Genomic DNA, 26,840 nt, shown 5'->3' with positions numbered 1-26,840 from the left:
TTAAACATTTTAGCACAGGTCGGAATTGATTATTTAAGCTACGTTTGAAGCAAATGATCTTTACATCAAGGGCTACTTTCAAAAGGTGAACATTTTGAAGTTCAGATGGTAGATTTAGATTTATAGAACCACCATCAGAAAAACAATTCCCAAAAGGCTGCAGGAGCACAACAGTGTGGTTCAGGTCCAGCCTCCTCAGGTCTCAGTGTCTCAATGTCAGGACACTGAACCTCTAATATCTCCGCATACACAGAGCAGCAGAGAGGAAGACATGTTAATTTTGTTAAATTTCAAGATAAATTTCAGATTGAATGGATGAAGTAACCGCAAGTAACTGCAAATTTTCAGGGTGGTTTCAATCATGGAGGTTTCAGGAAATGCTGCGAGGCAGGAAAATTTAATTTTCTCAGGAACATTACTGGTATTTTTAAAAGTACAAAGGAAATGTGCAAAGAAAATAAAATGTGACTTCTGCTAACTGTTTCCAGTGGATTGTTTGCCTTGTGCAGTATCTCTCAGAAGGGAGTGAGTCTGACAAGCTGCTGTCAAAAGACAGTGTGATGCTTCTAGAAATGAAAGAACTCCTCACCTGCTCACACAGTGGACTGTTGTCGTTAATGTCCAGTACGTGGACGTCCACAGCAACCGGAGCCTCAAACTTCCCGTCGGTGGCCATGACTCTGAGTCTGTATCTGTCTTTGGTCTCTCTGTCCAGACGTTCCTTCACGATCAAACCCCACTCACCCTCATCTGCCTGGATGATGGCAAACTGGCCCAGAGGGTCCCCATCTGCACGATGAAGTGTGTGTGATGAAGAACTGACTTGTGACTTTTTAGATACACACACAGTTTAGATGGACACTATTTTTTAAGGAATCCAGGTGTGGTATGGGGCCATTTGTCAGGGTTTGTGCTCGGCCCCTGACCTCCAGTGAAGGGAAATCTTAATGCTTCAGCATACCAAGACATTTTGGACAATGCTATGCTTCCAACTTTGTGGCAACAGTTTGTTGAAGGCCCTTTTCTATTCCAGCATGACTGTGCCCCAGTGCACAAAGCAAAGCTCCATAAAGACATGGTTGGATGAGTTTGGTGTGGAAGAACTTGACTGGCCCACACAGAGCCCTGACCTCAACCCCATCCAACACCTTTGGGATGAACTGGAACGGAGACTGTGAGCCAGGCCTTTTGGTCCAACATCAGTGTGTGACCTCACAAATGCTCTACTGCATGAATGGGCACAAATTCCCACAGAAACACTCCAACATGTTGTGGAAAGCACAACAACAGTCCAGCTTTGACTGTCTGGGGGAAAACGGAGGATTTGCACTCATGGGAGCTTTTGTTTTTGTTGTTAGCTGCAGGACATCTAGTTGATATTCCTATCTTATCAGCTTGTTAAAACTGCTTCGCTTTGTGATTAATCTCCTGCTGAATGACATTACATCATGACTTGCTTGAGATAATAGATAAAAGATAATTTACAGAACTTTAATTTCACCCCATTTATATCTTAATAAAGACAATCATGTCAGAAATCTTGATGACTTACAAACAAACTCACCTGTGATGTAACATGTCACCAGGCGGTTCTCCAGTGACACGTCTGCATCTTTGGTCGTCATAGAGACGATGACTTCGCCTGGATTGCTGTTCTCCACAACAGAGCCGTGGTACACGTCCTCAGAGAACCTTGGCGGGTTGTCGTTTTCGTCTGTCACCGTCACCTCCACCAGAACGCTGGACGACAGCTTGACGTTGTTGCCGTGGTCCATGGCGACCACATAGAACCTGTACATCCTGACTGCCTCACAGTCCGTCTCCTGTATGGTGGTGATCCAGCCGCTCTCTCCGTCGATGGAGAACACCTCGGTGATGTCTACTGCTATGTCCTCAGGTAGAGGCTCCAAGCTGTAGGTCACAAGACCATTGGAGTCTGTGTCGGGGTCATTGGCTGTCACCTGTGGGTCCAGACAAGCATTTGGTGGAAATGTACTTGTTTGGTGTCTTACTGGGAAGTTATTTCAGTAGACATATTAGTCCACAGTTTTTAAACCTAGCTTAGCACTTGTCTAAATTGGGCTGAAGACTGGGAGATGTGGAACACTAACCAAAAGAATAAAAAATAGCAGCACCAGTAGCAGCTTTAGGTATGTCCTTTATATGTACCTTGAGGACTTGCACACTGTTTACCGATAAGAGTCACCTTAGTTTTGTTCATGGCTGTAAAGCTGCTGTTGTTTATTAAATAGATTTGGTTTAAACGTAATGTTTTGCTTTCTGTTTCTATGCGCACAAAATATGCAAGACACAGTTTGAAAAATGTGACTTTTGGAGTTTATGGACATTGTCGGAAGCCATCTTTGACTGAGCTGGGAAAGCTCGACGCTGCTCAGACAGCTGTACTCCTTCTGTCCACAATGAGTGTTATTTAGTTGAAAGTTAGTTAGATTTAGTTAGTTAAAATGAAGATCTTACACTCACCTGAATGACAGTGGTTCCAGCAGGCATGTTCTCAGCCAGGAAGGCTCTGTATGGGTTTGCTTCAAACACTGGCTGGTTATCATTCACATCTTGGACCTGGATGTTGACTGACACCAGTGATGCAACATCGGTCCTGTTGTGACTCCCTTGAGCGATCACATCTATTTGATACCATTTTGTCTTTTCATGATCAATGGTCTTCTGCAACAGCAAAGTTCCGCTTTCTTTGTCCAAAGTGAACACTTTATTTCTGTTGCTTTCCACTGTGTTACCATCCACCAGGCTGTAAATAAGGGGCATGTCAGAGTCCGCCCTCACAGAACCAATCTCTGTCCCTATGGGAATGTCCTCAGCAGCTGAGAAGGTGTAGAGAGGCTCTGAGAACTTGGGAAGAGGAACCTCGGGGGGGACCACTTTGACCTGAACAGGGACTGTGGAGTTATAGAATGGAAGGCTGCCATCACGAGCTTTGACCTTGAAGGTGAAGATCTTGTTTTCCATGCCAATGAGACTTTCTTTGATACTCATGACTCCAGTGAAGGGGTTGATCTCAATGATGTCTTCAGTCACCTCTTCTCCTTCATCAACTGTGTAGGTGACGTCTGCATTTTTGCCATCATCTGCATCATAAGCCATGATTTGAATGACAGGGGAGCCTTTATTTACAGTTGACTGAATTGAAACCTGGTATTCTGATGCTTTGAACTGAGGAACGTTGTCATTTTCATCTGTGAGAATAATCTTGACTGTGCAAAAGGCCACTTTTCCACCTCCGTCTTTTGCCATCACTTTAATAGCTATGACTCTTTGGGCGGGGTTCTCTCTGTCCAGTGGCTGTCTTGTAACAATCTGCCCATCGTGGTCAATGGCAAATTTTTCATCAGCAAATTTATTTATGATGGTGTAATCAACACTGCCATATGGTCCATCGTCAGGGTCAATGGCTGCTAATCGGATCACTCGAGTTCCTGCCTCTGCATTTTCAGCCAGCTCTGCTTCGTAGACGCTCTGCTTGAAGTATGGACTATGCCTGTTGCTGTTCATCATGTCAATATTGACTCGCGCTGTTTTCTGAAACACTCCATCAGACACCGCCACTGTCAGGTTATAGTAAGGATCCAGATTTCTCTTACAGACATTAGAAAAGGAAATGATTCCTGATGATTCATTGATGTTGAAGTACCGGCCTTCATTCCCTGAGAGGATCTTGTACTTTAGGATATTTAGGTCCCCTGTGTCGGGATCTGAAGCTTGGATTTTGATGACTATGTGGCCACACTTTGCCATTTCATCCAGTGTGGCCTCATACTGGGAGGTGACAAAGTCTGGTGGGTTGTCATTGACATCAGTGACATTTATGAAGACAAAGGCTTCACTACTAAGTGGAATCGTGCCATTGTCAGTGACTTTGACTTTCAAATTGAAGTGTTTTGTGTGTTCATGGTCTAGGACCTGTTTTGTGAAAATGAGCCCACTATGAGGATCTATCTCAAAGAAATCTGTATCGTTCCCCTCCGTTTTTATCATCTGGAAGGTAAGCTCTTTATTTCTGCCAGAGTCTCTATCAGAGGCAGAAAGCTGTATCATAGATGTGCCAGTTGGGAGCCCCTCAGCAATGACCACAGAGTACATTAGCTTTGAGAAAACGGGTGCGTTATCATTCACATCCTCCACTTCTATCTCAATGGAGGCGTCCGAGAAAGCTCCGGTCACAGAGTCAGTAGCTCGAACTGTCAACACATGCATGGATTGGCTCTCGTAATCAAGGGGGTTGGTGATGGTCAACACACCTGTTTTGAAGTCAATATGAAAGTGTTTTGAAGCATTTTCCTCTTGAAGGTTGTAGATGAGTCGATAGCCCTCTGGATTCCTGGCCTGGACGTGTAAGATAGTGGTGAACGGGGGAACATTTTCAGGGACTTTAAGCGGATACAGAAGAGTCTGAAAAACTGGGTTGGTTTGATTCCTCACTTGAATGCTGAGCTGCGCCAATGTGCTGTGACTGGGCTCACCCTCGTCTGTAGCTAAGACTGTCAACATATACTTATTGAGTGCTTCAAAGTCAAGAGGCCTTAGAAGGGATATATCACCTACGTCGGGATCTATCCTGAAGAGGTTGTAGTCCTCCTCCAGTGAGTACCTAATGGATCCATTCTCTCCCAGATCTTTGTCGATGGCAGTTGCTTGATACAAAACATCTCCTGGTTCAGAGGATTCAGAGATCATCATTGAAAAAGGCAAATTTAGAAACTGCGGAGAGTTGTCATTGACATCATCTATAAAAACCTTGACCTGGGCTGTAGCTGTCCTAGGTGGTGTTCTCATGTCTCGTACCTTCACCATTACGTCATAAACATCTTGTTCCTCTCGGTCAAAAGGCATACCCGTTGTCTCGAGTACACCTGATGTCTGGGAAATTGTAAACTTTCCCATTGGGTTTACGACAGAGTATAAAAGAGGCTCATTTAAATAATAGCCTGTGGCTTTGATTGCTGCCAAAGTTTGCACTGTCTTTAGGTTTTCTGTAACACTACCTGAATACACTTTCTGCTCAAACTCAAGATCGCTGGCTGTTAGGTTTGTTAGGTTTACCTTGACGGTGGCTAAGTCTTTGTACAGGCCGTCAGAGGCTGTGACAACCAGTTGGTAAAAAGGCCTAAATTCAGACACATTGCTCACGGTTATGACTCCAGTATTGGGGTGAACTGAAAAAGCATTGTTAAGATTTCCCTCGGCGATGCTGTATGAGACTGTTGAGTCGGCGTCATGGGCCACGACATGCACAACCTCTGTATCTCTGACAGCTGGGAAGATGATGGATGGCTCGTACACTGGGGAGCTGAAATGGGGCGGACAGTCATTCAGGTCCAAGATGCGAACAGTGACCTTGACAGGCTCTGCTGCATACAGTGATGGCTCCCCTGAGTCCTTTACCTGCACATGGAAGTGATACTCTGCCTTGGCTTCAAAGTCAACTGGTGAAATTAAAGAGATGGTGCCCATACTCGGGTCTATCTTGAAGATGTTCAGGGCTTCTGTTTCAAGGATCTCATACACCAGCAAAGAATTTGCCTCTCTGTCTGCATCTGAAGCCTGGATGACCAGAGGGGTGTTTCTTTCTCCCATCACCAGGCTGTTAATGTGAGCAGACTCACTTATTTGCCCCAGGTAATCCCTCTGCTGAAAAACAGGAGCGTTGTCATTCTCATCAATTACGTAGATGTAAACCAGAGTCCTGGACAAGGCTCCAGCCGTGGTGGAAGCTGTAACTTTGAGCTTGTAGGAAGCGCAATTCTCAAAATCAAGGTGCTTCATGATTGAAATCAATCCAGTGTATGGGCTGATATGAAATGTCCCATTTGGATTACCACTTTCTATCCCATAATGCACTGCAGCAGGGCTGGCAGCTGAGACGGTTACTACTGGTGTTCCAAGGGCACTCAGTTCACTGATTTCTGTTAGATATTGTTCTGAGGCGAAGGAGGGTGGGGTTTGGCCAGAGATGCGGATGTGGATGTGGACGGAGCAGAGGTCACTGCGCTGTGGGAAGCCCTGGTCAGTGGCCTTTACTGTCAAGTGGAACTGGTCCTGAGGCTGAAGGTCCAAAGGTTTGGACACACTGATGAAGCCCACCTCTGGATCTATGGAGAAGATGTTGTCGATATTCCCTGAAAGAAAGGGAAAAAAATATGTTACAAAAATAATGCTTTGTTTTTGTACTGACAGTGTGCAGCAGAAGTCAACCACTATTTGATTTAATCTCCTACACACTTGTCTCAGAGGTTTGTATTAGATTACCTACAGTCTTGATCACATCGATATACTGTTTTGATCATACATGATCAGCAATATCCCCTGGATAGATCTAGCAATATTCCAGGAGGAAATAAGAGGCAATAATATTTCATCTCCCAGGTATCATCATTGTGCCTCAACCCTCTGCTTCAGTAGAGCCTGGGAGCTGACATTCAAGGGATATGGTGTTGGGGGAGGGTGAAGATTTGTAACTGAATGCTAAATACATTAAAGATAACAGTAGCTTGTTTGCCACTCACCTGAGTGCAAAGAGTAGCTGATGTCTGCATTGCTGCCCATGTCCTTGTCCAGGGCCTTGACCTGGACCACCTCAGAGCCTGTGGGGGCCTGGTTGGAGATGCTAGCCTCGTAGTGGGGGCTGAGGAAAGCTGGCGAGTGGTCATTACAGTCCTCCACACGAACCACCACCTTCGCAAAGTTCCTCTTCACTGGAATCTCCTGATCACGCACCTGAGCAGGAGCAAAGAAATGTTTGTGTGTGTGATTGTAGGACATTAATGAAACAGTTATTAAAAAGTAATCAGCACTGTACCTGTTCTGCTAATCGATACATTGATGTTTATTATATCACATTTTTATTCACCATCATGAATTATTTGTTTTAACATTTCTTTCTATAATTTTGACTCAATATGATGTTGATCATGGAGGTACGTTTAGGTCTGTTCTGTCATATCCTGTCTCTAATTTGGCCCTATGTTGTGTCATCAACATGCACGACAGAAATCTTCATAAGATTCTCTTCTCTCTTCTACCGAGAGAATGTGTCATTACCATAACAAAGAGCGTATGAACAGAGATCGTCTCGTAGTCAAGCGCCTCCGTCAGCACCAGGACTCCACTCTTTGGATCCAGATGGAAGAACTTGGCGCTGTCCAGATGTTGGCTGCTGTGGATGGAGTAAACCAGCTTACTGTTGGTGTCAGCATCCTGCGCACTGATCTGCATGATGTCCTTCCAAGGGGAGGTATCCTCAGGGATGCTCACCTTAAACCACATGGGAACAGAGCAGGCCATGAGCACAGGGAATAATGTTTGTTTCAATTTAAACATGATTTTTATTCACAAAGTTGTTCTGACAAAAGACAGAAAAAATTTTGAAAATGTGAGAGAGTGTTGATTACTGTGATTTAGAAAACAACAATGATCATCACACTTTGGATGCGCAGATAATCACAGGGAAAAATGCCTGCAGAAGTTTAGAATGTGATTCTCAACATGTGTCTAACTTTAAATTTTAAGTCTAACAGATCTTTAACCAGAAGGGAAATCAGCATCAACACAATTTTAATTTACAGGTTTACTGTCTGTTCTTACTCCTTGCATTTCATATCTCACCTTTGAAAAAGAAACCAATAGTGCAGTGTTTTTCTAGCTGCTGCATTTTCCTTCCATCTTTTGCCTTTACACTTTAGGTTTTGTTTGTTTTTAATCTTTCTGTCATCTCATTCTGTTTCACTGAGCTTCATATGACAGCAGTAACTGGCTAGCTGTTCGGAGTTTTAAACAACCCAGTGGCTGTTTGTCAGTCGGATTGAGAAGTCTGAAAGAAACCAGCTGAGGCTAGCATGGTGGCTAATGATGAAAACAAAGTAAATTAAACCACAGTGTGACATTGCAAAGTTACACTGGAGTGCTGGACTTCAGCGGAAGATGACCATTTAAGTGCTGAAACTGACTTTAATACCCACAGTTACTGACAGATTCGTGTAATATCATTGTCACCATTATGGCCCGGCGAGTTACTTTCCTCTAGCATAGCTGCACCCATAATTATGTGTAAAGATTGTCCTTTTGGGACTACTTTTGGGAATTCTGCATTCAAATGAAAATCTCCTCCACACTCACCGTGTACAGCGGCTTCAGGAAGACAGGACGATGCTCATTCATGTCCAGCACACGGATGTAGGCCTGCAGTTTGGAGATGAGACACACATGGATTGAGAAAATGGCTGTTCAGCACGAACAACATCAGATATGGAAGGTGGCACATCAGAGCTGCTTTTCACGCAGCACCTGAGTGGCTGCCATCTGCAGCAGTTAAGATTAGATTCTAAATCAGAGGACAGACAGGAAGTCGTCTAAAGAGAGGAAAACAATAAAAAGCAATTCGGTAGATATCCCGATCTGACAAAACATGCTGAATTTACGCTGTGTTCCTACTCAAGCCAGCATCATCCAACCCTGGCATCGGGTACTGAACATATTCTCATTTGGAATAGTTTGCATATTTTCACATAATCCTCACATAAAGAGATTTCAGACCCTGTCTTTCTTTGTCATCTGGGCCACATAAACCAGTTTTTTGTGGCAGTCTTCTGCTTAAGTTCACATTTCTAACCTGTGTGGTGGCGTTGTGGTGGCCATCGGTGACCCGCACCGTCATGTTGTAGATGGAGCGCCGAGCTGCGTTGAGCCGGCGGGCGATCGAGATGGTCCCTGTGTTTCTCTGGATGTCAAAGTCCTTTTCCTCATCACCACCTGATAAACAGACAGACAGGTGTTGATGCCACAGCATGAGGGGTCCAGCTGTCAGATGGAATATTTCAGATGATGTGTTAGACTGTGCGGCCCTGATTTTGATTGGTTGCAGGAGCGATGCAACTTGGCATCGTCCTCCAGCACCTGAAGAACTGCAGTGATTTCCCAGTGGAGGGCACTATAATTAATGAACCACTTTCTAACTTTGAAAGGTCCAAATTTCTTGAACATTTGCTGAATTCTGAAGAAACTTTGAGCCATCATTAGTATGACTTCCTGTGCTAAATGAACTACTCATCTTCCTACAGTCTCAGTCAGTTATGCAACAGATTATCGTCATAATTTATGGACGATAATTTAATTTATGAACGATTATGAAGTTGAAGAATGCATCATCATCATCTCATCCTGGATTTAAGTTGTCTAATCTTGGCCTGTCAGAAGTAAATATAAAGTATAGAGAAAAACAGAGAGAAAAAATAAATTTTTCTTTCCTTCACATGTATCCATCCATCACAGAGGACATTTTGATTTGCAGACCGAGCTGAGAAACCAACTGAGACACCAGCAGTGGCGACAATGCTGTCTGTCTGATCCCCTGTTGTACTGCCTTTCGTACCACCTGTCTGTCTGGAGTCTGGATTTTGAAGCGTGAATAAAACTAGAAGGGCACTCAGAGTCCACTCTTCTGTAATCTGCAAACACAACACACAGTCTGTGTGGATATATTTCCAGAAGCATCAGAGTTATGTCAAAATGTTTGTCGGCATCACCTCTTCAGTCACACCTCACTGCTGTCTGAACTGTACCCCGTCACATTTGGAAAACAACTCAGGAATATTTCAAGGATCCCCAGGCTCCCCAGATCCCGACCTGATCAAGAATCTGTGGGATGCATTGGAATAAGCTGAATCCCACCTATAGGCCCCACCTCAATGCACAGGACCCAAAGATCCAACATTGTGATGGCGGAGACCACTAAATCCCCCCAGAGGTCCTGAGTTCCTTCCCCTGACAGGTCAGAGCTGTTCAGTGTACAAAATATCGAGCAGGTGGTTTTAATGTTGTGGATGATCGGTGTATATCTACGTATATCATCTAACAACACTGGCTGACTGACCAGCGGGTCTCCACTAGGAAACTTATTCTTACCGGGGAGAAACGATCGATTTCTCAAAATGCTGAATTAAAACTGACTTACAAGCCGAATCAAATTAAAGGTTAGTTCTTTTTTGTATGAATCTCACTGATCCTGATTTGTTTTTACTGACTGCAGGTCTATTTTTTCCCTTTATCCCTGTGTTTTTAACCTGCAGTAACACTGACTCACACAGTCCATCTGTTCCCTGTCCTTTCTTTCCTTCCCTCAGTCATCCCTGTTTTTGCTGCACCATCTTCATATTTCTGGCCTTGTGGCTTTTTTCTTCTCTCCCTCAGCAGGTCGGGTGCATGTACGTGACGAAGGTAAACCTCATGCCTGTTCAGCCAGATGGTGTTTATTATTAAGATATCCACCTTACACAGGGACAAACACACACATTTATACCTCTGCAGGTGCTTCTAAGAGGCAGCACTCTGTCACTTTGTTTTAATTTAAACCACAGATTGTTTATGTGAAAACTGGAATAAAGCCGTGATACACCTCTCTAATTTTCTACCTTTTTCCCTCCACACAAACATAGACAGTCCGCATACTGTGTCAGATTGTCCCTGATCAATAGATAATTGAGTCAACCAAAGGTCTGTTTCACTCATTTACGCCCTAATGAGCTGAAACGCTGTGGGCCAACCAGACACACTGATGGGTCTGTTTAACTGATTTAGATTTCCAAATCCTTGGATCAACTTCCTGTAAGGCATACACAAAAATGTAGCATTGCATGCCGCCCAACTGTCATTTACAGCATTCTATAAAAGCAATTTTTCACTTTACTGCCAAGGTTGGAAGGTCCAGTCTCTCTGGGGAGGTTCTTTTACTCATGAGACAGAAGGGGGTCATCCTTTTCTTCTGCTACTTCCTGCAGAAATCCCCGTAAGACACAACACAAGGATGTCTAATTTCTCAACTTGTCCTGCTTCAGGGTCTCCTCCAGGTCTCCTCATGACCTGCCTCAACAGCAGAGAATTGGGTCAACATTCCTGCAGAGAGAACTTTATTATCTGAGATGTGATCTGCAGTCAGAGGTTATGATAACAGCTAAGGGTCACAAATGAAGATTAATTGAATCTTTCCTTTGACACTCTGTGAAATAGAAAAACTTCTAACAAAGTGTGACGGGTGGTAAAACTTAACGGACTAGGCATACACCACTAGCAAAGTTAGGCCAGATATGCACTAGATGACATGTCCTCAGCCAGACTTGAGCTGTTAACCACGTGATCAGTCCATACAAATGCTGACTATTAAGGGTTAAATGTCCTCTGATTTCAACTTCCTAAAAGTGTTTTGTGTCCTAAAAGTTTTGTTTGGCAAACTGGATGTATTGAGTTGATTGGTGAGCTTTAGAAGTGCTCAGGTGTTTGCTCCCTTTGGACAGTACCTGGCAAACTGTTCCCATTCTTTTTCCAGCTTTACATTTAAACGGCAGGTATGTCAGTGGTATTGAACCTCTCATCTAAATCATGCAAAAAGAAAAAAATCAAATTAACTATGCCACTGAATTGTGATCCATTCTTTGTATGGGTACAGGCTCCTCCCAGGAAACACTGCTGGATTGAGACCCAGAAAAGCTTGAACTTGTCCACTCCAAGCAGATGCTCGAGCTTCCCCTGTGGAGAACAAACTCTGCCCACCAGCAGGGAAGTGCTGACCCTCGTCCTCCTGACACCCAACTGGGTCAGGCTCCTTCCACAAATCACAGGTCATGGTCCAGTGAAGGTACCCTCACTCTGTTATGTTTCCACTCAATGTTATGACAGTGAGGGAAGTCTTCATTTGTCTCTCTGAGTTATCTCATGGGCTGAGAGGCTCGATAGGCATCTGAGGAGAATGAAGGTAAAGCGGGACGAAGAAAACCTGATCGTATCTGCATGGGAGAGGAACACTGCGACACAACAACAATCCCTCATCGGGGGGGGGGGGGGGGGGGGGGGGGGTTTGGTCTGACAGATCATCAGTGATAATTAATGAGTGATGTTCACAGACCACACGGTGAGAAAAACTGGCAGTCAAACCAAAGGATGTGTTTTACTTTAACTTCAGCTTTTTAGTCCATCACATCTTCTTATTATCATATCTTATAACCAAACCAATTTCAATTTCAATCTGTGTCACTGTTCGCACCGCTAGGAGGTGCAGGTTTCAGGTCTGAGAGAGGGATGCTGGTGGGAAACCAATGACAGAATGAGCACCAGAAGCAGAGTCGATGGAACCGGGCTCAGCAGCCTCAACGAACACCATGACAGAAACAAAGAAGCTGAAATAACAACAGGAAAACAGAGAGTCGTGGAGCGAGAGGCCGGCTGTCCAGCCCTCCTCAACAGTTACTTGAGCCCTGCAATAAAAAGAAATACAAATGTTTGCTTGCTGCTGCTTTTAGGCTCTGCCAGCTATTCTTCTCCTCAGGGTTGCAGAAAGTCTGTTGTGCTCTGTTGTGTTCTGGAATGGACATAACTTGGCAGGGCAGAGTGAACAAGAGGGATGCTGGTCTTTCTCCGAACATGCGGCCCCCGCCTGGCAGGAAACGGCCTGATGAAATGTTTTGTCCTGGGAGACTCTCAAAGGGAACGAGACACCGACACCTCTGCAGCCACAGTGCTGGATTCTGTTTCAACCAAAAGTGTCATGACTTTTATTTTTCAGAACGCTCTCGGTAATGCTCTTTCCCACAACGTTTAAGGCTGAGAGAGTGGAGGGTGGGGGAAGAGGAAGAGGAAGAAGAGGAGGGATGGCCAGTTGTCCCTCCTGTGGGGGATCTGGCAGGAGATGAGAGAAGGAGTGCTGCTGATTTCTGCTCACAGAGAGAAAACGTCCTGCTGATACCGCTGATACCAGGACCTTTACTTCCTCTCCTCCTCCACCTTTTTTCTCTCCACTCATCCATCACTCCAGGAACACTTCTGCTTCTGTGGCAAGCGTAATTTTTTTGTACTTACTTTTGTATGAGTTCCTCTAAGCAAGTGTCAGGGAATAATTTATGAACTGTGCACACTTACAAATCAAACTTAATCAGTAAACCTCATTTTCACTGTCCACAGTGCATGCAAACTGAATGAGCCGAAGGTGAGGGAACGTGAATGAGGTCACATTGCACTTCTGCTACACCTAACACCCCCCCTCGGTTACCTTCCTAACAGCTTCATCATCGCCTCTCAGGCCTTCGAAGAGCAGCGGAGCTTTCCTCTCCACTCTCACTTCACATCCTTGTTATGTTCTCCAGTAACAGGACAATTGAAGGGCAGGGTTTGCCGCCATGACGGTTTGTCTTTGACAGACACAAAGCATCATGTGTTGCTCTACCAGCAGTAAAGTGATTGAATTGTGTCACACAGACTGGAGGTGCAGTCACAGAGAGACCCTGAAGTGCTCTGAACTCTGCATTAACACAGCAAATCCGCCAGGTTAGCCACATTTAAACAAACTGTTTTTGGACCCAAACATCGTGTCTTTTAGGATGACATCTAAAAATCTGGTTTTCAGAGTGTTTTTACTACATTTAGACTTGCCTATTTTGACACAACATTTAATCAGTGTAAAATGTGTGAAGAACACATGCGTAGAGACCAGCCTCTACATCCACAGGAGGAAAATATCCACAGAGCCACCAAACAAACTCAACTTTCTCCTCAGGGAAACAAATCACAGCACTTGTTTGTCCTTCTGCTGGGCCCTGCTCACCTTCAGAAAGTCACTTATCTCCTGCTTATATGGAGGCTCATGTGGATGAATGGGGTGTTTCCCCGGCTGAGAACCTCTACAAGTCAGCAATTTGTTGTAAGTAGAAATAAGGTGACTGTCGGACATTGTTTCCCATCTGTTTTGCCATTTGCCTCAGCTGCAGGAGTTCAGACGGAACCAGAGACTCTGTGAGATGTCCTCACACACACTCATCGCTCAGTTTTGAGCAGAAATATTAACAATTAAGGTCTGTCCTTTGTCCTCTTTTAGACGCACCACCCTGTTACTTGTTTTCAAAGATTCAAGGAGCTTTATTGTCATTTCACACATGTAGAACATGAGATGGAACGAAATTAGTTTCCCTGGTCCCGGTAAAAGCCCAATAATCTACCAAATCTGTAACTAACAAATATAGAACAACACTATATAAATATAAAAATAACCAGAATAAAAAATATAAACAGTGTCAGGGGTGACAACAATATTTACATCAGTTTATTCTGCTTTCTTGACCTCACCTGCACAGCAAACTGATCAATAGTCAGATCAATACCAGACTGTACAGCCTGGGAGTGTGTGTGTGTTCAGCTGTCCCTCACCTGTGATGTCGAACCATCTCTGCCGATGCGTCTCCGTCATGATAATGCCCACCATGTGAGTGACAGGCTCCGTTTCCATAACGGCAAAGGTAAAGTGGGGCTCATCAAACGTGATTGGCTCCGCAGACAGGGGCGGGCGGGCGATCCACTCGATGTCCAGTCTTGCCGTGGACGAGCGCGAAGGGCTGCCCTGGTCTGTGGCTTTAATCTGCAAATGAACATTTTAATGAAGTTAAAAAAACGGACCTCTGTGGCTCCACCTGCCTCGCACTGCAAAAGACGCTTATTGGAGGTGGTAAAAAGTGGTGTTTGGACAGATCAGGGGTCAGCAACCTTTAGCATGAAAAGAAACCCACTTGGAGACACAAAACCTATTTGACCTCTAAACTGAACGTAACACCACATATAGTTTCCTTAAATTTATGCTTTATATATGAGAACTATAGTATGTTACTTTTATGAAATCAATAAACTTTAAACAGAAAATTTTTTTTCTGTTAAACAACACAAAACACCTAATTCTTTTGTACTTTGAGAGAAAAAGACACTGGCACTTATACATTTATTAATGTATGAATATATTAGGGCTAATTATTATTATTATGCCGTTAATTATTATTTGTCATTATTGTCACTGTCATTATTATTATTTTATCGTGCATTAACACAGTGTTTTGTGAGTAAGTGAGCAACGGACATTAAAAATAATTATTATCATAAAAACAACAGCGCGATAAAATAATTCTTGGGGTTAATTAATTATCGCGTTAACGCATACGCGATAATTATGCGTTAAATCGAACAGCCTTAAAATATATATGAAATAAGATAAAAGAATGTTTGCTAATTTCTCGCCACATATTAAGCATACCAGTAAACCAGGGATGAAAGAGCCGCATGCGCTCCGGAGCTGCGGGTTGCCGACCCCTGGAATAGATGGAGACCAGTTTAAACTGGTTTATAGCTGGATTTTACATCCAAAAACTGTACAGCGTTAACAGTACATGAACACAAAAACACTACACAGAGGCTCTTCAGGTAAACTAAGTTAAACTCCACCTTCTGAGGAGACTGAGGTCCTTTGCAGTGTGCAGGCCCCTCCTAAGGACTTTTTATGACTCTGTGGTGGCCTCTGCTATTCACTACGCTGTGGTCTGTTGGGGACCGGGACAGGAAGAGACTGAACAAGCTGGTCAGGAGGGCCAGCTCTGTCCTGGGCTGCGCACTGGACTCCGTGGAGGAGGTGGGTGACAGGAGGACGTTAGCCAAGCTGACATCCATCATGGACAACACCTCTCACCCTCTGCATCAGACAGTGGAGGCTCTGAGCAGCTCCTTCAGCGGCAGACTGCTACACCCTCAGTGTAGGAAGGAGCTACAGCAGCTCCTTCATTCCCACTGCTGTTAGACTGTACAGCTCAACAGTCTGGTCCTCTTTTCCTCCTTGTACATAGCTGTATATTGTACTGTATTTACTGTACCTTGTAAATTGTTAATTTTTTTATCTCTATATTTTTTGTAACTGTTTTTGCACACTTTTTGCTTTTTGCACTCTTCTTCTGTTCTTGTGAGCTGCCACGACAAGCTGTTTCACAGGGGTCACAGCCCAGACCTCAAACCCATCCCCCAGCAGAGACTGTGAGCCAGGCCTTTTGGTCCAACATCAGTGTGTGACCTCACAAATGCTCTACTGCATGAATGGGCACAAATTCCCACAGAAACACTCCAACATGTTGTGGAAAGCCTTCACAGAAGAGTGGAAGCTGTTAGAGCTGCAAAGCTGTCTGTGTGTTTACAATGAGACGTCATTAAAGTCCCTGTTGGTGTGATGGGCAACTGTCCCAATACTTTTGTCTGTATAGCGTACTTTAAGGTGTCAAATGTTCCTTTGTGTCATGTCAGTGTGTGACCATCACAAGAAGAAATGATCTGTAAAGCCTCTCAGCACTGACGGACAGTCGCTCTGTGTGTTCAGAGCAGGAAACAAAGAGTTTTTAGATGTTTCTGCAAACCTGCAGAGCTTTTGTGCTGCTGAGTGATGACACTCGCCGGTTTCAGAGCAGATGTTCGTCAGGTGTCTTTCAGAGTGTTAAGCATGGCTAATTTAGCCTCTTTGCTGCAGAGCTGCAGGCCTCCACGCCCTCCACAGAGGCGTACAAATGATGCACGACTCGTTCTACCTCGAGCCTGCTGACATACAAACTCATCATTGCTCTTTCATTCTTTGTTTTTCTTCAGGGCTAACTGGAGTCGTGGACTCGTACCGTGAGAATACTGTAGTTTCCAGGCCAGAAATCACCATGAGACGTCAGCATGCCCGTCACCGAGTCGATCTCAAAACGCTCGTCCTTGTTGTCCTGGAGCTTGTAGGTCACCACGGCGTTTGAGCCCTCATCGTCGTCACGGGCCACCATCCTGCAGACTTCCTGTTTACCTGCCTGGTGGCGCTGTTCCAGCAGCCTGACATGGAAAAGTTTATCGGTGAACTTTGGTCGGTTGTCGTTGGCATCCAGAACTCGGATCACGACGGTGGCAGTGGAGCGTAGAGACGGAGATCCGTTATCTGAGACGATGACCTGAGGATGAAGAGGATGAAGAGGGCTGATCATTTATGAACCCAGATGAAAGTTCGAGCATCAGTGTTTGTGTCGTTGTGGGTTTATCAAACCCCCAACGAACCACTGAAACGGACGCATTCGTTCTTCCAAAGGGGAGACAAAATGTTACCGTTAAGAGTCTCACCTCGACACTGTGTTCTGGTTTATCCTCCCGATCCAGTGCTGAGAGAGTACTGATGACACCTGCACACACACACACACACACACACACACAAAGAATTCAGTGCTTGTAAAGTGAGCGAGGAAGAGGTGAGAAAGCTGCTTACACCTAAACACACACACCCTGTGTATGTGTGTGTGTGTGTGTGTGTGTGTGTGAACTGACTGCTCCTAAGAAAACACATTTTGGTTTATGGATGTTGTTTCTGCTGTTGTTCGCCTCCAGGAAATGAATGGAAGTCTATGTAATGTCTCCAAAAGTGATGGAAACACAACTGTGTGTGTGTGTGTGTGCGCGCAGATAGATTGTACAATAAATAACAGTATAACAATTAATAAGAACAATAATGTGAAGACATTTGAGAATAATAATAAGGTAAGATATGCCTTCATTAGTCCTGCAGAGGGGAAATTCACATAATAATAATAACCAGTGGCAGTTTGATGAATGAGTCTGGTCCTGTTTGTTCCTGATACGACACATAAACTATGTGGATCAGCAGGTTGTTCTCACACACACACGCACACACACACACACATCACTGTCAGACTGCTGTCGATCAGCTGATTAATAACTGACTGTAGGATTTCTTTCTCTCCCAGCTGGACTGTTGACCTTCTCTCATCTCATCTAAATAAATGAACTTTATTAGCTATTAGCTCTACTGGGGACGTCAGACACGGCGGCAGGGAAGCACTGATGCTGCGGCTAACATAATAACAAGGGTCTCCGACATGGGGTAGAAGCACCATGTTTCCACACAGTGAAAACGTTCAGTTCATGTGATTCTTACCTGAACAGCTTCAGAAACCCAAGAATTTCTGCAACCTTCCCAAATTGATGATCTGATACCTAAACTGAGAGGCCTCTCTCAGCGATCCTTTGTCATTGTGGATTTTCGGACAGTTTTCATGTGAATAAGAACAACACTGCGAACGCCTTCCAGGAGAGACGGTCCACACTGTTATCAACACTTTAGTTTCGGACGCGTTGGACGACATGTCGTGTGAACCAGTTCTGTTGGAGGCTCAAGGGTTTCTAGAAGCTGCCTGGACAACAGAAATCTGTCACCAGAAACAGGAAGATCAAAAAGGGAGAAGCCGACACTCGGCGACAAGCAGGTTGAGCTTAACTGTCACATGTGTCACTGAAGGCCAGGTGTGCACAGGTGTGATTACAGGCAGACTTCCAGGTCCAGTTTGAATTCCTTCCTGTGAGGTTCATTCTCATTTCTCACATCTGGTTGAGTGTCTGGTTCAGAACAACCAACTTCTCAGGCAATCAGCAGCTCTAACAGACTGCTTTCAGCACACAGCTGAGATCATCATACACTCTGAGTAAACAGAAGTTTACATTCAGGTACAAGTGCTGGGAGTGAATACTTGCAAGTGAATCACTGTGTTTGTTTGGGGTGACTGATGGTGGCAGACGTAGGAGGTGGAGGAGGTGGAGGAGGGGCTCTTTGCAGACAGAAAAGCCTGTCGAGGGTTGTTCAGGCCTTTTACGGCACAGCAAACAAGCCGTGCTGGGAGGACATCATTAGGACAGGTGGGGCACATTAGAAAGTGTGTTTTTGTCATTAGTGCAGACATGAGAAGCGGGAGTGAAGTCTCTTCCCCTCCCCCGTCGCCTGTTTTCACTCAGCCCTGCTGGACTCCTGTCAAACCACGTGAAGATAAACAGTGTTGTGGTGCATGTCAGCACACGGTTTGTTTGTCACTGCTCCACAGAAACTCTTTCCCATCTCTGTTTTTTAATGTGCTCTTTAACTCACTCACTAAGCCCTGTCAAAATCACATCTTCAAGGGAGACGTCTTCACTGCTCAGAAAGACCTCGTAGTCTTTCTGAGCAGTATGACTGAGGGACAGAAGAACAAATTCTCACAGTCAGAGAAGTCAGTTCAACTTCAACCCAATTTCTTCCTTGAACTAAGAAAATAAAATGATCTCATCAGTTATAAATGAATGCTACTGAAGTCATGTGCAAACAAATGGCTCTTTTCACTAACTGAAAAAGCAAATGCACCAAGCTGGCACCTCAAGGCCTGGAAGAGCTCCACATCATCAGATCAAATCTGAGATGGAAAACTTTTCTGCAGCAACATTTCTGCATCCACAAGGTGAGCTCAGAATCAACATGTGAAACTTTAAGCTGTCAGATGTTTCAAAAAGTAAGCTGAACAAATTCAGATTTGGATTCGGATTCACTCTGCGCAGTGCAAATGAAAGCAAAGACATGTAAACAAAGGTGAAGAATGTTCAGTTCTCCCAAACCGTCTGACTTCACTGATGAGCAGAGATAGAAGCTAAAATGAAAAACAGCCTGGAGGAGAACGAATGAGGGATAACAGCAGGGCTTGGGAACATCCAGTGTAAATAACTCAACAACTGAAAGCTTCACGATACATCCGTTTAAGGAATTTATTTCTGTAAATTTCTATTGAATTGGGCACATTCCTGACCTGCCTGGCCTTGCGCACAAACTGGTTTCTGAGTGAAGCATATAATAAACCTGACAGTGAACTTATAGATAACAGACTGATTGACTATTCTCAGAAACTCCGGCAGTCGGCCCAGGCCTTGTCCGCCCTGCACAAACCTGCAGCTGAGCTCAACAAAAACAGATCGGGCTCCTTTTTCTGTGGCTCAGAACTGATCCTTCTCTGCTGACACTTTATCTACTGATTCTCCAGAGCTGAATCAGACAGCTCTTACAGGCTTCAGAAACCTGAGTGAGTCATTTTCATCCTGTCGGGGCATGAGAGGACTCTACATTAGTAACAGTGGGTTCATCGGTGAAAATAAGACAAGTCGGATCAGCTTTCAGCAGCATGTCGACGTAACACAATCCCCCTTATTTACATGAATATGCTTGATCAGATATCAGATTTTTCTTGTCTTTCTGGTTGTCTGATGGTTTTTTTTTTTTTTAGCATTGCTGCTTTCAAGTGAAAGGTCAGATTATCTGTATGAATGTCAACATGTCCTTTGAACCACACTGCTTGAGGTGTGTGGACACTCGTGCTGTTCTAACAGCAGCCTCGAGTCCTCTGGCTTCAGTCTTTCCACCAGATGTCTGGAGTGTGACTTCAGCCACAGGAGCATCAGTGAGGTCCAGAACGAGTATGGAACAACAGTGTACTCTTTCATTCATGCAATCAGTTCAGTCATTCCCTGATGTTTTTGTGAGGTTAGTTATGTCTGTCCATATTAAATCAAGGTTTTTAGTCTGATTATTATCGTGTATATGTGGACCAGTGGAAGAACAGAATAAAGTTCAGTCTCTTTTCTACATGATATCTATGTTCAAAATTCTACAGCCGAGATTTTCCTTCAGTGAAAAAACCTTTTCAACCAGGTAAGTTTCACTTTGTGTGATAAATGAAGATCAAACACAGCTGCTTTCGCACAAAAATGGTTTGTTTTATGGTTTGTGACATCTCCTGCCCTCCCAGCCCTTCGTATGACGTCTCTCTGTTAACTCGCCCTCCCCGTCTCTAATCCTTCGCTATACTGGCCTTAGGGTGTGGACAAACACCACAGCTACCTGGAGATCATATGAAGAGGACAGGGCTTGTAGTGGCTTGCAGCGCAACAGCTAATGCTGCACTCACTTGAATCTGAACATCAAAGTCTGCACCAGGTGACTCAGTTGCAACTGTCAAACATGAACACTCACATATTTCACCCCTATGATTTCATTTTCCTCCACAACCATTTGGAACACACATGAATGAGTTTGTGAGTGACCTCTCAATGAGTTTCTTCTCATGAAGCTTAATTTTCAGCTCTGTGCAACATGCCAAGCTTCTGCATTATGGAGTTATATTCGTGCCACATTTCTGAGTGCGCACAGGGAAATTTTGAGTGCACAAAAATACATTTTGCAAGCACACAACTTGCATTTTGAGGGAAAATTAAAATCGTGCGTACCAAACTTATGGTTGAGCACACAAAAATGGCACTCAGACAGACTGCTGCACGCTCACAATGCGACTTTCCCTCAGTCGGCCTCAGCCGCGAGCACTCAGCTTCACTTGCGCGCTCGCTCAAAGTTTGGCACATTATAAATGTGCCACAAAGGTCAACCAGTCACAGAACTTGGGTGGCGAAAACTTGTGATCTCAATATTTCCCTGCGCATGCTTAGAATTGTGGCATGAATACAACTACATACTGCATGACTTTGTCTTCCACTCAGAGTTGCAACCATGCAGTAGAGGAACTATTACTAACTACTAACTATTTTTAAATCCCATCATTGTGGGAAATCACTCACTGTTGGGTTTTACAGCCACAGTAACATCCCAAATCAAAAAAATCTGCCACTGGGAGGTATTCACATGAATCTTGAAAGTGTTTAAGACAAATCAGAGCAGTCCTCCAGGTGTCTTATATTCACAAGAAGTGTTGAATGATCAGTCACAGAGGATCAACTGGGCTGCAGGCTGAACCAGTTACATCCCACACTTACAGTGAAAGTGCCTGCATGTATCTCAGTTCACATACTGAACATTGTCTGTATGTCTGCGCTCAGTGTCAAAAACCTGCTTAGAGGATTTATTTTCAAAATGTCATTGAAGTTATTATGTTATTACATGTCTCAGAAAATGGTAACAATATCTGCATTAAACATAATATGCCCCACAGTATGTATGTATTGTGTCTAGCGGCCCCCATTAGCTAATTAATTGATTAAAAGAAAAATAGCTGCTAACTATTTTGATAATTGATGAATGGTTTCAGTTGTTTTTGAAACGTTTTCTCATTTATGATAGTAAATGAAGAGTCTTTTGATTGTTGGTTGGTCAAAAAATGCAGAAGCAGTGAAAACAATCAGCAGATCGGTTGGTAATAATAGTTAGATGCAGCTCTAATGATCACCAGAAATGTTTTGCTTTATAGTAGACAACATATCTGCCCGTTTGGTCTTCATTACCTGTTTTGGGATCCACATCGAAGTAAGTGCGATGAGATTCCAACATCTGGAAGGAAAGCTTGCCCTCAGAAGAAGTGTCCACGTCTGTGGCTGATACCTGGACGATGGACTGGACTTTGTCCATGTTCTCCAGGACGGAAGTGAAATAGACCGGCTGAGAAAGTTCTGGAGCATTATCATTAACGTCCAGAACCTCCAGGAAGACGTGAGTCCAGGAGACCAGAGGCTCCGTCCCCAGATCAGTAACGTAGACAGAAAGCCAGTAGTGAGGCTTCATCTCACGGTCCAATGTCTCTGTTGTACGAATGACACCTGAGGCACATGAAGGAGTGGGGGGTGGGGGGTGGTGGTTAAATGTTTAGATATGAACAATAGATATGATTTTCACATGTGAACAGCACATCAGCAGTCACGTTTCAAACCTGCTGCGGGATAAATGTAGCCATCCTGTGCAGAATATCAGTCACTATGACTGCAATCTGTCTTCAGTTGTCTTCAGTGACACATCAGTGTTGCCAAAACTTACTCAAATTCTTATGAAAGGTTCTAAGAATGAGGGACTTTTCTGCACATGGTTGTCTCCAGAAGCAGTCTAAATTTGGATACCCTGAGGGAGAGCTGAAAAGCCAGCAACCCAGAAAAGAGAGAGATTTCAGCACAGTCCTCATTGTGACAGCAAACTCTATTTGCCCTGATTTTATCTGAGCCCTAAGTGCAAAGCGCACTAATGGAATGCACGACGATGTGTTGAGAGGTCACAGGGTATCCTTCGTTATGCTGATGGCCGCTGCAAAGAAAAATATATGAGGAAGTGTCCTGCTGAAATCTGAACATCTAATGTCAACTGCTGAACATCTAATGTCAACTGCTGAGGAAGTTTGTGTGATACAGTCAAAAACTCAGTCTCACAACAGTCTTTGTGGTGAAATTTGTTTTGGAAATAATGTTAGTTTCCAGAAAGTTCAGTCCAAGCACAAAAGGCTTTGAATTAATAGACGTCATATTTCACTTTAATGTTGCTGTCTTTGAAGGAAAAGCTGGACATTTTGGGTGCAGCGTCAGAACAGGAAGCTTGAGTTAAAAAATCTGAGCACTGCAGTTAATTGGTAAAGTGGGCCGACAGGGTGGGTGAAATACTACAACATTAATGAGGAAAATATTAAGTAGTTTACCTGAAATGATAAGGTCACAGACAGCCCAGATTCATACAGTAAAACCGCTGGGGGCTGAGCAGCTGTTCTAAATCCTGATGTCCATCAGAACTGGCTACAAATATTTATTTCAGAAGCTAGAAGTTTAATTCCGTTTCATCTGAACATTATTATACTATATAATAATATACTATACATTATGCTATACATTATTCAGGGATGTGGATGATATATGCATACATGTTGATTTGGATAAACTCAGCTCTGATCTGGGCATCACTAATCAGTGTAACCAACCAACTAGATTTGGTTGATCCTTAGTATACATCAGTATTTTAAAAAAATCATATTTCCCCTTATTAATAACAGCAACCAAGCCACAAAATATCAAAACCACTCTTTTCACCTGTTTCCTCGTCAATGGTGAACACTCCAAGACCAGAGCCTTCACGGATGTGATACCGGACAACTCCATCTCTGCCCAGATCCTTGTCTGAAGCTGTAAGTGTGACCACCGATGTCCCTACTACTGCATCCTCCATCACACTGGCTTCATACACGAACTCTGAGAACACAGGCCTGTGGAGGTTCTCATTGACATCCAGGACCTGAATCTCCACAAAGCAGGAGGAGGAGAGGGAACGAGGGAGGCCATGGTCAACAGCTCGGACTGTGAGGTTGTACACTGGCCGCCTCTCAAAGTCCAGTTCCCTCTCGAGGGTCAAGCCACCTGTGGCGGAGTCAAGATGAAAGATCCCACCCTCTGTATTCTTGAGGTTGTAGGTGACAAGGCCTCCACTACCCAGATCAAAGTCAAAGCTCTCGACCCAGGTGAGGAGAGTGCCCACAGGTACATCCTCTGGAACTTTTATTTTGTAAACTTTGGGTACAAACTTGGGTGGGTTGTCATTTATGTCTTGCAAAACCACTATAAGGTCAATCGTGGAGGACAACTGAGGGCCAAGTTTGGCGTGGTCTCTGGCTTCGATCCAGAGGTCGTGCCTGGGTGAGGTTTCTCGATCCAAACGACCCGTCACCGTTACCTCACCAGTCACTTCATCAATTCTGAACATGTCAGTGGATGTCAACAGGGAGTATTGGACATTACCGCTCATATCTACATCAAGATCAATTGCATGAGCAGTAAAAATAATGGAGTCCAGCTCTGTGTTTTCAGGCACACGTATCACATACCTGGGCTGATCAAAAACAGGAGGATTGTCATTAACATCCATGACAGTCACTGCAAAAAACTTCCATGCAGATGTTTGTGGTGTTCCCAAATCAAAAACAGTGATGTTCAAAATGTAGAACTCTTTACTCTCTCTGTCCAAAGGGCACACTAACTGAAGGTCACCGGAGAAGGTATCAATGGAAAAGCAGCCATCCTCATTCCCACTCGATATGGCATACACCAGCTTGCTATTAAACCCAGTGTCAGAGTCCATTGCTTTGAACTGAACAATGGTAGAATTCAGTGGATGGTCCTCACTGAGGTCAATTGAACTTGGAAGTTTCAGGTCAAACTTAGGAGAATATCGGTTGGTGATGTGAATATCAGAGAATGTCTCTTCCTCTTGACTGGTTAAAATGGGTTTGATTGACTCTATCAGTTTATCAGTCAGCTGTTTGAAAACGCCAGTTTCCTGACAGTGGACCGTTGCATCATCACCTCTGTTAGTGACAGTTACCCTGACAACTGAGGCTTCAGAGCGATGTCTGCCATCAGTGGCTACAACCCTCAAGGTGAACGAACCTGCTCGCAGGGGAAATGGTTGCCTAAGAGTGATGGCTCCCGACACAGAGTCAATACCAAATACTTGGAGCTCATTTCCTGATTCAATAACATACCTCAGCTGCTGCAACTCATCTGAATCAATGGCTGACAGCTCAGCAACCGTATGCCCTACGGGTAAATCAAGAGGTACTGTGGTGTTGCAGGCCACCCTCTCAAACAGAGGGATGTTATCATTGATGTTGTTCAGGGTTATCGTCACAGGACATTCACTGACCTGACTGAAGGGGCTGCCGCTGTCTGAGGCCCAGACTCTCAGGTGATAGCGCCGTTTCATCAGCTCGTAGTCTAAGTGTTCTGTGGTTGATATGACACCTGTGAATGGGTCTATTGTGAAAGGTAAGGGCTCTGAGTTGGCAATGGCATAAGTCACAAAGCCATTTTTGCCGTTATCTTTGTCTGTGGCAGCTATTTTCAAAACGGTGCTGCCTACAGGGCTGTTTTCATCCAGTGTAGCCTGGTAGGAAGAGCGGGTGAACTGTGGGCTGTTGTCATTTTCATCCGTTATCTCCACCACAATGTGAGTCTCAGCTTCACCGTGATTGGCCACCACATCAAACTCATACCGATTCTTGAGTTCGTAGTCAAAGTTCTCTGTTGTTACAATGATTCCTGTTTTGGGATTAATCTTGAATTTAGTGCTATCTGGATTGTTTTTGATAGTAAAGGTAACATTATGAGGTACTGAGTCAATGGAAACCTTAACTACATGAGTTTTAGGGGGTGAAAACTCACTCAGTGTGACAATGTAGGTGTCTTCCAAAAATGCCAATGGATGGTAATGATGGGCTGGAAGGTGGATTTGCATAATTGGAGAGAGTAAACTAGGGAAGCTCCTGTCTTTAGCTTGAAGGGACAGATTCAGCCCAGAAGGAGTTTGAGACCAGATAATCCTCTTTGTAGAGATCACTTGGAAGTCGCTGCCCTGTGCGCCTAAAGGAATTATCTCAAAATACTTGTGGGGATCCCCTCCAACAATATTAAGGGATTCCAGAGGCTTAACTCCTGCCTCCACATGGACACTGATAGTTATTGTGCCATCTGTAGAGACTGTGGGTTTGAGGGGAGGTGTGATTACTGGAGACCCCATGGGCATCTTTTGTATGTTTACTGTAACCTTGGCAACATTACCAAATTTCTGAACACCAGATATCTTCTTTGTCCTGTCTTCAGCTAAAACAGTAAGGTCATATCTTTCCGTGCGGGTGTGATTGAGCTTCTTGACGAGGCTGACTGTGCCTGTGAAAGGGTCGACGACAAAAGGATGAGCCCTGCTGGTAAAAGAGTAATAAAACTCGGCATTGCTCCCAGCGTCGGCGTCTGTAGCACTGACTGTGACCACGCTTGACTTGAGTTGAGTGTCCTCTCTGATGGCCACATTGTATGAAGCAGGGTAGAAAAGAGGCTTTAGGTCATTGGTGTCAAGCACCTGGATTAACACTTTTGTCTTTGCCTGTAAGTCAAAAGTGTTTTCAGTTGCCTCTACAGTGACAGTATAAGTGTCTCTGACCTCCCTATTGAGGAGTGCTGCATTGCTGCTGCGAGTTTTGATCCTGAGGAAGGAGAAATCCCCAATTTTGAGTGCCTCTGCTTGGAAAAGGTCGTCATCATCACCTGAGACGATATTATAGTTGATTTCCCAGAATGGATCTGTAACTTCAATGCCCATCTTCACTGGTGTCTCAATGTAGGTTCGTGGAACAGAGTTCTCATTGATGGTGGCATTGTAGAGATGGTGCGTGAACCTCAGCGGCGAGCTGTCTTTTCCTTTACCCAACCCCCCCTGACACCTTGGCACATGCAGCACGGCTGCTACTAAAGTGAGGAGAGTTGTTCCAAATGCTGCCATCTTGTAATGAGGATCCTCAGACCTGTGAAAAGGACAGAAAAACAAATCTCATGTAATACAAATGAGTAATAGAAGAACCTTCCAAAAAAAAAAGTAATACCAGCTTTTTCGG

General features: G+C 44.2%; 1 protein-coding gene across 2 annotated transcripts in view; it reads right to left on the bottom strand.

The window, feature by feature from the left end:
* The window catches only part of fat2 (FAT atypical cadherin 2), a 73,446-nt gene that overhangs the window by 37,981 nt on the left and 8,625 nt on the right, over positions 1–26,840 (bottom strand). For both annotated transcript variants that reach the window (XM_046406820.1, XM_046406819.1), the window contains exons 2-13: positions 23,491–26,750; positions 21,934–22,245; positions 16,960–17,018; positions 16,482–16,793; positions 14,218–14,425; positions 8,642–8,781; positions 8,149–8,211; positions 7,075–7,287; positions 6,540–6,750; positions 2,485–6,152; positions 1,565–1,961; positions 590–789 (exon numbers count right to left, since the gene is read on the bottom strand). In XM_046406820.1, coding sequence (XP_046262776.1) covers positions 590–789; positions 1,565–1,961; positions 2,485–6,152; positions 6,540–6,750; positions 7,075–7,287; positions 8,149–8,211; positions 8,642–8,781; positions 14,218–14,425; positions 16,482–16,793; positions 16,960–17,018; positions 21,934–22,245; positions 23,491–26,728 — 9,021 coding nt within the window. In that variant the 5' untranslated portion in view covers positions 26,729–26,750. The remainder of the gene's footprint in view (positions 1–589; positions 790–1,564; positions 1,962–2,484; positions 6,153–6,539; positions 6,751–7,074; positions 7,288–8,148; positions 8,212–8,641; positions 8,782–14,217; positions 14,426–16,481; positions 16,794–16,959; positions 17,019–21,933; positions 22,246–23,490; positions 26,751–26,840) is intronic.

The sequence above is a fragment of the Scatophagus argus genome, chromosome 12, assembly GCF_020382885.2.
Source record: "Scatophagus argus isolate fScaArg1 chromosome 12, fScaArg1.pri, whole genome shotgun sequence".
Classification (NCBI taxonomy): Eukaryota; Metazoa; Chordata; class Actinopteri; family Scatophagidae; genus Scatophagus; species Scatophagus argus.
The sequence above is the reverse complement of the archived record's forward strand: the minus strand, read 5'-3'. Positions and strand labels throughout refer to the sequence as shown.